The sequence below is a fragment of the Oncorhynchus mykiss genome, chromosome 7 (genome assembly GCF_057628025.1).
Source record: "Oncorhynchus mykiss isolate SJ-2025 chromosome 7, ASM5762802v1, whole genome shotgun sequence".
Classification (NCBI taxonomy): Eukaryota; Metazoa; Chordata; class Actinopteri; order Salmoniformes; family Salmonidae; genus Oncorhynchus; species Oncorhynchus mykiss.
The window spans coordinates 5,020,449-5,034,083 of record NC_143028.1 but is presented as its reverse complement, the minus strand read 5'-3'; the positions used below and the strand labels follow the sequence as shown (position 1 = coordinate 5,034,083).

General features: G+C 38.8%; 2 protein-coding genes and 2 long non-coding RNA genes across 4 annotated transcripts; 2 read left to right on the top strand and 2 right to left on the bottom strand.

Moving 5' to 3' along the window:
* Positions 1-459: 459 nt before the first annotated feature.
* LOC149982225 (uncharacterized) lies at positions 460-4,499 on the bottom strand. Its single transcript, XR_016497015.1, has 3 exons — positions 4,335-4,499; positions 1,401-1,489; positions 460-858 (listed from the first exon to the last, which is right to left on the bottom strand). It is a non-coding gene; the product is annotated as an uncharacterized LOC149982225 (long non-coding RNA).
* Positions 3,252-6,171, top strand: si:dkey-222p3.1 (CD276 antigen homolog). Its single transcript, XM_021608354.3, has 4 exons — positions 3,252-3,617; positions 4,639-4,682; positions 4,791-5,111; positions 5,236-6,171. The coding sequence occupies exons 1-4, from the start codon at positions 3,607-3,609 to the stop codon at positions 5,343-5,345; spliced, it is 486 nt and encodes a 161-aa protein (XP_021464029.3). The 5' UTR covers positions 3,252-3,606; the 3' UTR covers positions 5,346-6,171.
* A 1,254-nt stretch (positions 6,172-7,425) lies between these two features.
* Positions 7,426-11,465, bottom strand: LOC149982224 (uncharacterized). The gene is made up of 3 exons (XR_016497016.1): positions 11,301-11,465; positions 8,367-8,455; positions 7,426-7,824 (listed from the first exon to the last, which is right to left on the bottom strand). It is a non-coding gene; the product is annotated as an uncharacterized LOC149982224 (long non-coding RNA).
* On the top strand, positions 10,447-13,135 carry LOC149982223 (CD276 antigen homolog). The gene is made up of 4 exons (XM_090239922.1): positions 10,447-10,583; positions 11,605-11,648; positions 11,757-12,077; positions 12,202-13,135. The coding sequence occupies exons 1-4, from the start codon at positions 10,573-10,575 to the stop codon at positions 12,309-12,311; spliced, it is 486 nt and encodes a 161-aa protein (XP_090096048.1). The 5' UTR covers positions 10,447-10,572; the 3' UTR covers positions 12,312-13,135.
* The last annotated feature ends 500 nt before the right edge of the window (positions 13,136-13,635 follow it).

The window sequence follows — 13,635 nt, the reverse complement described above, 5'->3', positions numbered from 1 at the left end:
ACTGTAACTTGTTACGTTTATATTTTTGTTCAGTATATAAAAGTTTTAAAAATGAATGTAGCAACTAAGGATTCTAGCTTTAATACCAGGGATATTTTGAAAAGCACTTTTTCAATAGAATTTCCTGCCCTGTATATATTTTTTTTAACGTTTGACCTCTCACTAAGCAAGAGATGAATTGACACTCACCACTTCCTCTTTGCACAGACTGCGCTTCATGTGGAAACTTTAAGCAAGTTCAAGGAAATTGCAGTGAAGATCACAGGAACAAAAGAAACGTATGACTCATGACCCACTCAGTTGAAGGTAAAGTAGAACAGCAGTTGTCAGAAAGATATTACACAGTGGAAAGTAACACACCACACCACCACACAAACAGCTCATGTAAATGGTCACAGGCTGTGGTTTTATAACAGTTTGTTCCAGTGATGTTTGTGAAAGAATGAGTCTGGCAAGAGGTTGTCTGTTGCAATACACTTTTATAATGAATTCCTTCACAGGACTTGTTACCCTGCCTTAATAAAGTTGTCTTTAAAGAAAATAGAGATTATTTTAGATAAGGTATAGATAGCCTACACGTGTCCAATAAATAATGTATAATGATTTTGCCATAGCTTCTGGACCAATGATGCAATAATCACAAAACTCTTCAGAGTGTCTGTCCTTGATGACACTTCATTTACCCAGTTGTGGCAGGGCAAGGTGTGTGTGTTATGACAGGGTACGGGTGTTAGTTGAGGCAGGTTGCAGGGCCTGGTGCTATGGGTTCTACATATCAGGGAAATGACTCTGCCTACAGAGACTACTGGGCTTCCAAATACCCCCTGTGACAACATCCTCTCAGGCTGGTTAGGTGTGCTGCAAACAAACTGTAGTCAGGGATTTGAGGTGAGGCAGTGTACACAAACATCTCAGCAAAGTCTCTATGACATCTCAAGGTTCACATCAATATAATAGCATGGTAATATCATCTGTATAATATAACCTGCACTTTCTAGTCCTTATGTGTCATCATAGTTTTCAATGACACACACAGTCCTACACATTGTGAGCAGCTACATTTTAACTGGTTGAACAGCACTATCTGCTGAAAGTGGTAAGCACAGCAGGTGTTCCCACATTTGATCCTGACAACCCAATAAAATAACCAACAGAAACCTGGCAAGAGGCAAAAGCCCTAGCGCAGAAAAGAGGTGGACACATTATACTCACAAGGGAGTCAAGAGGTAAATCATCTAGGAGAGATAATTGACGTTCCTAATCCAGCAGCACATTGTCTTTGAACACTGTCCAAATAAGCTCTGGTCCAGTACATCGCGTCACTTGCTGATTCTGTTTGTTAAATTCAGCAGCATGAATGCTATGGACCAGAGCCATGTACAGATCATGTCTATACATACCTCTGTTTCCTTGCTCTGGGGATGTGTCCATTCAGAGAGCCAACCTGTTCAGGCCTTTTTCCATTTGAAGAGCCATTGCACAAGCTTGTCTGAAATGACACACAGTGTTGTTTCAGCATAACTATTAACCCATAGGATACATAGTACATTGGTCTACAGCTTTTAAAGTGTCTTGAGAGTGATAGGTTTAAATTAGAGAAGAGTCTGGGAATGAGTCCCAAATGGCACCCAATTCCCCTTAGTGCCCTGCTTTTGACCAGAGCCCTATGGGTACACTGATTATAGGCAATAGTGTTCCATTTGGGACACACATGTGGAGAGTGTGTGACCGATAATGTCCAACTCAAAAGGTTTCATTAGCATGATGATGGGACATGTATATTATTTGAGTTATAGTATATACTTGCCAGCTATGCCTATGGGTAAACCATTTGAATTCAATCTTTTTTTGACAGCACCACTTTTGATTTGAATGAAACCTTGTCTTCATCACTGGAAAAGATAAATGGTTGAGATAGAAATCATTTAAAAGCTTAGAAACAGAGTTGTCAAACTCTTCTATAATAAAACTTTTTTTTAAATAAAAAATGTAATATGTTAACCTTTAATGTAAATGAACTCTGATTATTTTCATGTTCGTATTCACATATGATGTAGCTTACACCGCATTTGACATCATCTAAAGTTTTGGTGTTGTGCCTGCCATCGGCTCTTGAATACAGGGTGGGTGTCATGTTTTGGCTGATAAATCTACTAAAATATAAATAAAATGGAACCACAAAGATGGTTGGAGGTCCACACATCAAAGAACGGTGACTTGAATGGGAATATCTGTTGTTTTAAATTATACTGTCAAGCCTCCATAGGAAACCTATGGAAATCATAGAAATATAGATAGAATATACATTAGCATTTAAGTTGATATTGAATAGTGGATGGACCGGCGGTCATCTTTGTGATAGTAATTAGAAGTTTCAATTCAATTTACATTTCAAAACATTGATGTTTTACTCTCAATACACTGGATAGGTGAAGTGAAATGTGTTGATTTACAGGTTCAGCCATAGTAGAAGAGTGCTCCTTGGAGCAAGTTAGGGTTAAGTACCTTGCTCAAGAACACATCTACAGATTTTTCAAGTTGTTGGTTCAGGTATTCAACCCAGCGCCCTTTCCGTTGCAGGCCCAATGCTTTATGCACTAGGCTACCTAACAACCAAATGAAATAGCACCCACCCTGTATTCAAGAGCATGTTGTGTCTGAACCGATGGCAGGCACAACACAACAAACTCAGATGATGTGGAATAGGGTGTAAGGTACAACATCTGCAAATATGTATATATTTTTGAACATGTTTTTAGATAATTGACGTTAAAGTTTAAGAGTGGTAGAGGAAGAATCCTAAGAGGATTCATGTGAGTAGGTAGAGACATCATCAGAGAGTGATGGGAAGAATATGTGCTTCAGTAAAGTGGGATCTTTAGCATTTATAACCATGGTTACTAATTGTACTGTAGAAATGGATTGAAAGTCAAAGAACATTGAGTTTGTGGTGGCAGCTGCAGGGGGTGTTGAGTGGTAGTTATATGTCCTCTAAGGCCGTTGGTCTGGAGTAGGACTAGATAGGGTTAAATAGTGCAATGGGTGGTGGATTTTTAGGACTAATGGGTGATAGGGCAATTTACTTTTCCCCAATGTTGTATTATTGTATCAAATAATATAATGTAGGAAGGCCGTGAAAGGCCTCACACACCAGTACAGTAGGTGACGGTGTATGCACCTAAAAGTTGGATGCGATCCGCCAACGAAATCCCAAAGAAGAAGAAGAAGAAGAAGAAAACATGACCCACTCCAGTAGTAACGGGAAATTGGTGAACGCGTGTTCACGCCCAATCTGTTTGCGCTCTTGGTGTGAAAAAAAAGGTCTGGTATATTTATAGGCCTACAAGTGGCGTGTAGTGTAGGCAAAGCCAATTAACCACAAAACAGCTCTGGTGTTTGGTGATATATAAGTGGATAATGAATTGCAAGTGTGTACACTGGACAACCAAAGAGAATACGTTCAATAGAATGACGTACGTTATGCGATTGCGCTGTGCAAGACTTCCGTTTCTGACTATAGCCTAATTAAATAGCTATCACAATTAGTAACTGCTAGCTAGCTAGTTTAGCACCTATATCGTGTTGTATACATAAGGTTAAGAAGACATGGATAGAAGGTAGATGTATTTGTACGATTGGTGTTGAACTAACGTAGGTAGCTAGCTAACGTCACCTACCAGTTAAGCGGATGCTGTTGCTAGATAACGTTATAACGCGTTGGCTACAAGACAAATAGTTAGCTTTGCAGATGTGTTCGATCTAGGCTAGCTAACAACTTATCAAAAGCATTAGTCCTGCTTTTATTTGAAATATATGTAAATTAGCTACTTGAGCAAATAACAGTAAGTTAGCATTGGCTAACTATGTTAACTGGCCAGCTGATCTTATCTATAAGAACACAACTATGTCGAATTATATTGCCAGGAGCTAGCTAGCTGAAGTAGCCTAAACGTGGCCAATTATCTAGCTAGCTACTAGTTCATATGGCTGTGAGAAGCCTGACCTTGGCCTGTTAAGGCAGAGATGGATCATAGCTAACCAAACATGAATCATTAGCTAGCTTGCCAACCCAACAAAGGCACATGCGTTGTGTTGTCCCTCCCACGACGTTAGTCCACTCAACAAATGTAGCCTAATGTTCAACATGTAGCAAGTAGACCTATCTAGGTAGTGAGGAAAGTCCCTGTTATCTCAAATAAGGTGGATAGACCTGTACTACAGAGACCTCTTACTGTTCGTTACCTGTACTCACAAGTTAGTCTATAAAACACACTTCACTGCGTCTTTTGTTTTGGCTAGTTAGTACATAGACTACATTGTTGATTTACACATACCTTTAGATATGGATACAGTCTAGTCTGAAGGCATTTCAAGTACAGTAAAGTAACAGTTCCTTAGGCAGATTAAGAACTAGGCCTAAGGAAAATACTCAATGGGGAGGAACATTACATCTGTTGCAACATGTCCATTAGGTTGACTACCTCTTTGGAATGCACCCACATGTCAGTGCCAATATGGGCCTTTCACATCAGTATTATGATTGGTTGCTCAGCTTTTCTTTCATATTCAGCTAGGCCACTGTTTATAACCCTGCTAGTCTCGTTCCCAACCATAACATGCTCTATCACTACTCCACAGGTGCTGGTTGCCGGTTTGTGTGATCCTGTTGATGGCACTCCAAGGTATTACTATCAGTCATGCTTTATATTGTTTGTTCTTATTCTACATGTGCAAAATTCCATATTGGTTTCAGATGGATTTATTGGAGGCTAATTTTGTCTGTTTTGTAGACTCTTCGCAGGAGAGAGTTGAAGGTTTTACAAGAGGGAAGGTTATTTTACCATGTAGGTACAATGCAATGCCTGCTGAAGAGGTCACCATATTTTGGCGATACAAGGATGACCGTAATGTCTACAATATTGTCAGTGGAAAATCAGACTTGACAGACCAAGACCGTCAGTTCAGAGACAGAACCAGGATTTTCCCTGAGGAATGGGCAAATGGCAACTTCTCTCTCCTACTGACTGATCTCAAGGACTCTGATAGTGGGAGTTATTCATGTTTCATACCAAGAGTGAACATTCTGCATCAAGTGGAACTTTCTGTTCAAGGTTTGCATTACAACCAAGTGTAACAGCCTCTTATCTATACAGTATTGTAATTTACATTAACAGTTTTAAGAAGTTGATGATACAGTATGATAACACTATAAAAATGTCCCTCTGTATTTTACAGAGAAACCAACTCCTGAAGTTGGTCCAAAGAGCAGCAGCATGAGCATCAAAGGACAGAACCTCATCCTCTTCCTGTTTCTCCTCCTCAGTCCAGATCTCCATTTCCTTTGATGTACATCACATACATTGGTCATTGTACTGCTTATGAGACTGTTGACAAGTTCTGAGTGGTTAAACTGCTGAAATACTTATTTTTTTTCTTTAATGTATGTAATAAGTGACTGCAAATATATATCTTGCTTGAACCACCTTCCTAGAGGTGAGTAAAATAGTTATTCCAAATTGCATGAAGCCAAAGTGTACTGATAGGACCACTGCAACACCTAATGGGGATCCTAGTAAAATACCAAACATTTTAGCTTTGCTTTTGTGAACTAAATGTAATGAACTTTTAATACAATATTTGTTCTGATTTAAAGGCATAATGTTTTTAAAAAACCAGGGCCATCTGTTAAATCAAATTGGAAATAGAATTGAGTCAATGTGTCCCTTCTGTCAACAAGATGCAGCTTTACTTACTAAGATATTGAAGTATTTCCAGATCAGTTATTAATATTGTACTACCAAATGACATACGTTTTGTTGATATCTTGAGATTGAACATGTGCTCCACAGTAAAAAGCGTATTAGTTCAGTCAACCTTTCAATTAGAAAGTATTTTACTTTGACACCACAGTATTTTTAAAGGAAACATATTCACTTCCTCAATGCTCTATATTAAAGAGTGTTTCTTTTAGCTTTTTGTAAACTATGGTTTGATCATGCATTGTGTGTTCAGACAGATGTCTGTTAGAAGGAGGAAGTCAGTTCAGTCTCAAATATTTATCCCAGCTCTGAGGATGTCGAGGATTGTTGCCTGTCTGCTCTGTAAGACTATTTATTATTCTTATGTTATTTATTTTACATTCATTTTACAATAAATGAAGTGTCTCATGGATTCTTCTGTTCTTAGGTGTCTTAAAACTGTGTTGGAACTGAGGCTTTGACAGAGACACTGGTAGAACTTGGACACAATGCAACACTGAACTGTTCAGTTCTGATAAATGGCATAGGATAAATGGCTTATTATATTTTTTTCTTACTAAAACTTTTCTTTCTACTGGATACCAGGCTAACCTTTCCTGCCTTTACAAGCAATGTTAGGACTATCTGTTACTGTACTTTTGACTGCATGGAGACCCAATACACACTGTAAGATGTTACTCAGTGAAGTGTGATCACAATAGTCTATACTAATTCCATCTGTATGGGTCATCTTAGCCATTTCAGTGCTGTGGAAGAGAGCTGCTTGCCAGAAGAACCATGACTCTCCTCCAACCCCTGAACCACCTGAAAGGACAGACAGTCTAGAGGTCAGTATCTGTAGTGGGAATATGGATATATATTTACAGTATATGAATATTACATAATATGTATCTTTATGAGGGATGTTTTCACTCATATCCACATTGTGATACAGCTGGTACTCACACCAAGAGGACCAAGGCCTGACCACATTGCCTCAACTATTTACTCCAGAGTTCAGTTTCCAGTATTTCTGAGGAGTATTTCTGTCTGTAATAAAGCCCTTTTGTGTGAAGAACTCATTCTGATTGACTGGGCCTGGCTCCCCTGTGGGTGGACCTGGCTTCCAAGTGGGTGGGCCTAAGACCTCCCAGGCCTACCCATGGCTGTGAAATCCATAGGTTAGGGCCTAGTTAATGTATTTAAATTGACTGATTTCCTTCAATGAACTGTAACTTGTTACGTTTATATTTTTGTTCAGTATATAAAAGTTTTAAAAATGAATGTAGCAACTAAGGATTCTAGCTTTAATACCAGGGATATTTTGAAAAGCACTTTTTCAATAGAATTTCCTGCCCTGTATATATTTTTTTTAACGTTTGACCTCTCACTAAGCAAGAGATGAATTGACACTCACCACTTCCTCTTTGCACAGACTGCGCTTCATGTGGAAACTTTAAGCAAGTTCAAGGAAATTGCAGTGAAGATCACAGGAACAAAAGAAACGTATGACTCATGACCCACTCAGTTGAAGGTAAAGTAGAACAGCAGTTGTCAGAAAGATATTACACAGTGGAAAGTAACACACCACACCACCACACAAACAGCTCATGTAAATGGTCACAGGCTGTGGTTTTATAACAGTTTGTTCCAGTGATGTTTGTGAAAGAATGAGTCTGGCAAGAGGTTGTCTGTTGCAATACACTTTTATAATGAATTCCTTCACAGGACTTGTTACCCTGCCTTAATAAAGTTGTCTTTAAAGAAAATAGAGATTATTTTAGATAAGGTATAGATAGCCTACACGTGTCCAATAAATAATGTATAATGATTTTGCCATAGCTTCTGGACCAATGATGCAATAATCACAAAACTCTTCAGAGTGTCTGTCCTTGATGACACTTCATTTACCCAGTTGTGGCAGGGCAAGGTGTGTGTGTTATGACAGGGTACGGGTGTTAGTTGAGGCAGGTTGCAGGGCCTGGTGCTATGGGTTCTACATATCAGGGAAATGACTCTGCCTACAGAGACTACTGGGCTTCCAAATACCCCCTGTGACAACATCCTCTCAGGCTGGTTAGGTGTGCTGCAAACAAACTGTAGTCAGGGATTTGAGGTGAGGCAGTGTACACAAACATCTCAGCAAAGTCTCTATGACATCTCAAGGTTCACATCAATATAATAGCATGGTAATATCATCTGTATAATATAACCTGCACTTTCTAGTCCTTATGTGTCATCATAGTTTTCAATGACACACACAGTCCTACACATTGTGAGCAGCTACATTTTAACTGGTTGAACAGCACTATCTGCTGAAAGTGGTAAGCACAGCAGGTGTTCCCACATTTGATCCTGACAACCCAATAAAATAACCAACAGAAACCTGGCAAGAGGCAAAAGCCCTAGCGCAGAAAAGAGGTGGACACATTATACTCACAAGGGAGTCAAGAGGTAAATCATCTAGGAGAGATAATTGACGTTCCTAATCCAGCAGCACATTGTCTTTGAACACTGTCCAAATAAGCTCTGGTCCAGTACATCGCGTCACTTGCTGATTCTGTTTGTTAAATTCAGCAGCATGAATGCTATGGACCAGAGCCATGTACAGATCATGTCTATACATACCTCTGTTTCCTTGCTCTGGGGATGTGTCCATTCAGAGAGCCAACCTGTTCAGGCCTTTTTCCATTTGAAGAGCCATTGCACAAGCTTGTCTGAAATGACACACAGTGTTGTTTCAGCATAACTATTAACCCATAGGATACATAGTACATTGGTCTACAGCTTTTAAAGTGTCTTGAGAGTGATAGGTTTAAATTAGAGAAGAGTCTGGGAATGAGTCCCAAATGGCACCCAATTCCCCTTAGTGCCCTGCTTTTGACCAGAGCCCTATGGGTACACTGATTATAGGCAATAGTGTTCCATTTGGGACACACATGTGGAGAGTGTGTGACCGATAATGTCCAACTCAAAAGGTTTCATTAGCATGATGATGGGACATGTATATTATTTGAGTTATAGTATATACTTGCCAGCTATGCCTATGGGTAAACCATTTGAATTCAATCTTTTTTTGACAGCACCACTTTTGATTTGAATGAAACCTTGTCTTCATCACTGGAAAAGATAAATGGTTGAGATAGAAATCATTTAAAAGCTTAGAAACAGAGTTGTCAAACTCTTCTATAATAAAACTTTTTTTTAAATAAAAAATGTAATATGTTAACCTTTAATGTAAATGAACTCTGATTATTTTCATGTTCGTATTCACATATGATGTAGCTTACACCGCATTTGACATCATCTAAAGTTTTGGTGTTGTGCCTGCCATCGGCTCTTGAATACAGGGTGGGTGTCATGTTTTGGCTGATAAATCTACTAAAATATAAATAAAATGGAACCACAAAGATGGTTGGAGGTCCACACATCAAAGAACGGTGACTTGAATGGGAATATCTGTTGTTTTAAATTATACTGTCAAGCCTCCATAGGAAACCTATGGAAATCATAGAAATATAGATAGAATATACATTAGCATTTAAGTTGATATTGAATAGTGGATGGACCGGCGGTCATCTTTGTGATAGTAATTAGAAGTTTCAATTCAATTTACATTTCAAAACATTGATGTTTTACTCTCAATACACTGGATAGGTGAAGTGAAATGTGTTGATTTACAGGTTCAGCCATAGTAGAAGAGTGCTCCTTGGAGCAAGTTAGGGTTAAGTACCTTGCTCAAGAACACATCTACAGATTTTTCAAGTTGTTGGTTCAGGTATTCAACCCAGCGCCCTTTCCGTTGCAGGCCCAATGCTTTATGCACTAGGCTACCTAACAACCAAATGAAATAGCACCCACCCTGTATTCAAGAGCATGTTGTGTCTGAACCGATGGCAGGCACAACACAACAAACTCAGATGATGTGGAATAGGGTGTAAGGTACAACATCTGCAAATATGTATATATTTTTGAACATGTTTTTAGATAATTGACGTTAAAGTTTAAGAGTGGTAGAGGAAGAATCCTAAGAGGATTCATGTGAGTAGGTAGAGACATCATCAGAGAGTGATGGGAAGAATATGTGCTTCAGTAAAGTGGGATCTTTAGCATTTATAACCATGGTTACTAATTGTACTGTAGAAATGGATTGAAAGTCAAAGAACATTGAGTTTGTGGTGGCAGCTGCAGGGGGTGTTGAGTGGTAGTTATATGTCCTCTAAGGCCGTTGGTCTGGAGTAGGACTAGATAGGGTTAAATAGTGCAATGGGTGGTGGATTTTTAGGACTAATGGGTGATAGGGCAATTTACTTTTCCCCAATGTTGTATTATTGTATCAAATAATATAATGTAGGAAGGCCGTGAAAGGCCTCACACACCAGTACAGTAGGTGACGGTGTATGCACCTAAAAGTTGGATGCGATCCGCCAACGAAATCCCAAAGAAGAAGAAGAAGAAGAAGAAAACATGACCCACTCCAGTAGTAACGGGAAATTGGTGAACGCGTGTTCACGCCCAATCTGTTTGCGCTCTTGGTGTGAAAAAAAAGGTCTGGTATATTTATAGGCCTACAAGTGGCGTGTAGTGTAGGCAAAGCCAATTAACCACAAAACAGCTCTGGTGTTTGGTGATATATAAGTGGATAATGAATTGCAAGTGTGTACACTGGACAACCAAAGAGAATACGTTCAATAGAATGACGTACGTTATGCGATTGCGCTGTGCAAGACTTCCGTTTCTGACTATAGCCTAATTAAATAGCTATCACAATTAGTAACTGCTAGCTAGCTAGTTTAGCACCTATATCGTGTTGTATACATAAGGTTAAGAAGACATGGATAGAAGGTAGATGTATTTGTACGATTGGTGTTGAACTAACGTAGGTAGCTAGCTAACGTCACCTACCAGTTAAGCGGATGCTGTTGCTAGATAACGTTATAACGCGTTGGCTACAAGACAAATAGTTAGCTTTGCAGATGTGTTCGATCTAGGCTAGCTAACAACTTATCAAAAGCATTAGTCCTGCTTTTATTTGAAATATATGTAAATTAGCTACTTGAGCAAATAACAGTAAGTTAGCATTGGCTAACTATGTTAACTGGCCAGCTGATCTTATCTATAAGAACACAACTATGTCGAATTATATTGCCAGGAGCTAGCTAGCTGAAGTAGCCTAAACGTGGCCAATTATCTAGCTAGCTACTAGTTCATATGGCTGTGAGAAGCCTGACCTTGGCCTGTTAAGGCAGAGATGGATCATAGCTAACCAAACATGAATCATTAGCTAGCTTGCCAACCCAACAAAGGCACATGCGTTGTGTTGTCCCTCCCACGACGTTAGTCCACTCAACAAATGTAGCCTAATGTTCAACATGTAGCAAGTAGACCTATCTAGGTAGTGAGGAAAGTCCCTGTTATCTCAAATAAGGTGGATAGACCTGTACTACAGAGACCTCTTACTGTTCGTTACCTGTACTCACAAGTTAGTCTATAAAACACACTTCACTGCGTCTTTTGTTTTGGCTAGTTAGTACATAGACTACATTGTTGATTTACACATACCTTTAGATATGGATACAGTCTAGTCTGAAGGCATTTCAAGTACAGTAAAGTAACAGTTCCTTAGGCAGATTAAGAACTAGGCCTAAGGAAAATACTCAATGGGGAGGAACATTACATCTGTTGCAACATGTCCATTAGGTTGACTACCTCTTTGGAATGCACCCACATGTCAGTGCCAATATGGGCCTTTCACATCAGTATTATGATTGGTTGCTCAGCTTTTCTTTCATATTCAGCTAGGCCACTGTTTATAACCCTGCTAGTCTCGTTCCCAACCATAACATGCTCTATCACTACTCCACAGGTGCTGGTTGCCGGTTTGTGTGATCCTGTTGATGGCACTCCAAGGTATTACTATCAGTCATGCTTTATATTGTTTGTTCTTATTCTACATGTGCAAAATTCCATATTGGTTTCAGATGGATTTATTGGAGGCTAATTTTGTCTGTTTTGTAGACTCTTCGCAGGAGAGAGTTGAAGGTTTTACAAGAGGGAAGGTTATTTTACCATGTAGGTACAATGCAATGCCTGCTGAAGAGGTCACCATATTTTGGCGATACAAGGATGACCGTAATGTCTACAATATTGTCAGTGGAAAATCAGACTTGACAGACCAAGACCGTCAGTTCAGAGACAGAACCAGGATTTTCCCTGAGGAATGGGCAAATGGCAACTTCTCTCTCCTACTGACTGATCTCAAGGACTCTGATAGTGGGAGTTATTCATGTTTCATACCAAGAGTGAACATTCTGCATCAAGTGGAACTTTCTGTTCAAGGTTTGCATTACAACCAAGTGTAACAGCCTCTTATCTATACAGTATTGTAATTTACATTAACAGTTTTAAGAAGTTGATGATACAGTATGATAACACTATAAAAATGTCCCTCTGTATTTTACAGAGAAACCAACTCCTGAAGTTGGTCCAAAGAGCAGCAGCATGAGCATCAAAGGACAGAACCTCATCCTCTTCCTGTTTCTCCTCCTCAGTCCAGATCTCCATTTCCTTTGATGTACATCACATACATTGGTCATTGTACTGCTTATGAGACTGTTGACAAGTTCTGAGTGGTTAAACTGCTGAAATACTTATTTTTTTTCTTTAATGTATGTAATAAGTGACTGCAAATATATATCTTGCTTGAACCACCTTCCTAGAGGTGAGTAAAATAGTTATTCCAAATTGCATGAAGCCAAAGTGTACTGATAGGACCACTGCAACACCTAATGGGGATCCTAGTAAAATACCAAACATTTTAGCTTTGCTTTTGTGAACTAAATGTAATGAACTTTTAATACAATATTTGTTCTGATTTAAAGGCATAATGTTTTTAAAAAACCAGGGCCATCTGTTAAATCAAATTGGAAATAGAATTGAGTCAATGTGTCCCTTCTGTCAACAAGATGCAGCTTTACTTACTAAGATATTGAAGTATTTCCAGATCAGTTATTAATATTGTACTACCAAATGACATACGTTTTGTTGATATCTTGAGATTGAACATGTGCTCCACAGTAAAAAGCGTATTAGTTCAGTCAACCTTTCAATTAGAAAGTATTTTACTTTGACACCACAGTATTTTTAAAGGAAACATATTCACTTCCTCAATGCTCTATATTAAAGAGTGTTTCTTTTAGCTTTTTGTAAACTATGGTTTGATCATGCATTGTGTGTTCAGACAGATGTCTGTTAGAAGGAGGAAGTCAGTTCAGTCTCAAATATTTATCCCAGCTCTGAGGATGTCGAGGATTGTTGCCTGTGCTCTGTAAGACTATTTATTATTCTTATGTTATTTATTTTACATTCATTTTACAATAAATGAAGTGTCTCATGGATTCTTCTGTTCTTAGGTGTCTTAAAACTGTGTTGGAACTGAGGCTTTGACAGAGACACTGGTAGAACTTGGACACAATGCAACACTGAACTGTTCAGTTCTGATAAATGGCATAGGATAAATGGCTTATTATATTTTTTTCTTACTAAAACTTTTCTTTCTACTGGATACCAGGCTAACCTTTCCTGCCTTTACAAGCAATGTTAGGACTATCTGTTACTGTACTTTTGACTGCATGGAGACCCAATACACACTGTAAGATGTTACTCAGTGAAGTGTGATCACAATAGTCTATACTAATTCCATCTGTATGGGTCATCTTAGCCATTTCAGTGCTGTGGAAGAGAGCTGCTTGCCAGAAGAACCATGACTCTCCTCCAACCCCTGAACCACCTGAAAGGACAGACAGTCTAGAGGTCAGTATCTGTAGTGGGAATATGGATATATATTTACAGTATATGAATATTACATAATATGTATCTTTATGAGGGATGTTTTCAC

Excerpts from the sequence above, each read along its gene's own strand:
- LOC149982223 (XM_090239922.1), top strand. Across the intron at positions 11,649-11,756 it reads CCTGTTGATGGCACTCCAAG|ACTCTTCGCAGGAGAGAGTT; the intron begins GTATTACTATCA and ends TCTGTTTTGTAG. Across the intron at positions 12,078-12,201 it reads AGTGGAACTTTCTGTTCAAG|AGAAACCAACTCCTGAAGTT; the intron begins GTTTGCATTACA and ends TGTATTTTACAG.
- si:dkey-222p3.1 (XM_021608354.3), top strand. Across the intron at positions 4,683-4,790 it reads CCTGTTGATGGCACTCCAAG|ACTCTTCGCAGGAGAGAGTT; the intron begins GTATTACTATCA and ends TCTGTTTTGTAG. Across the intron at positions 5,112-5,235 it reads AGTGGAACTTTCTGTTCAAG|AGAAACCAACTCCTGAAGTT; the intron begins GTTTGCATTACA and ends TGTATTTTACAG.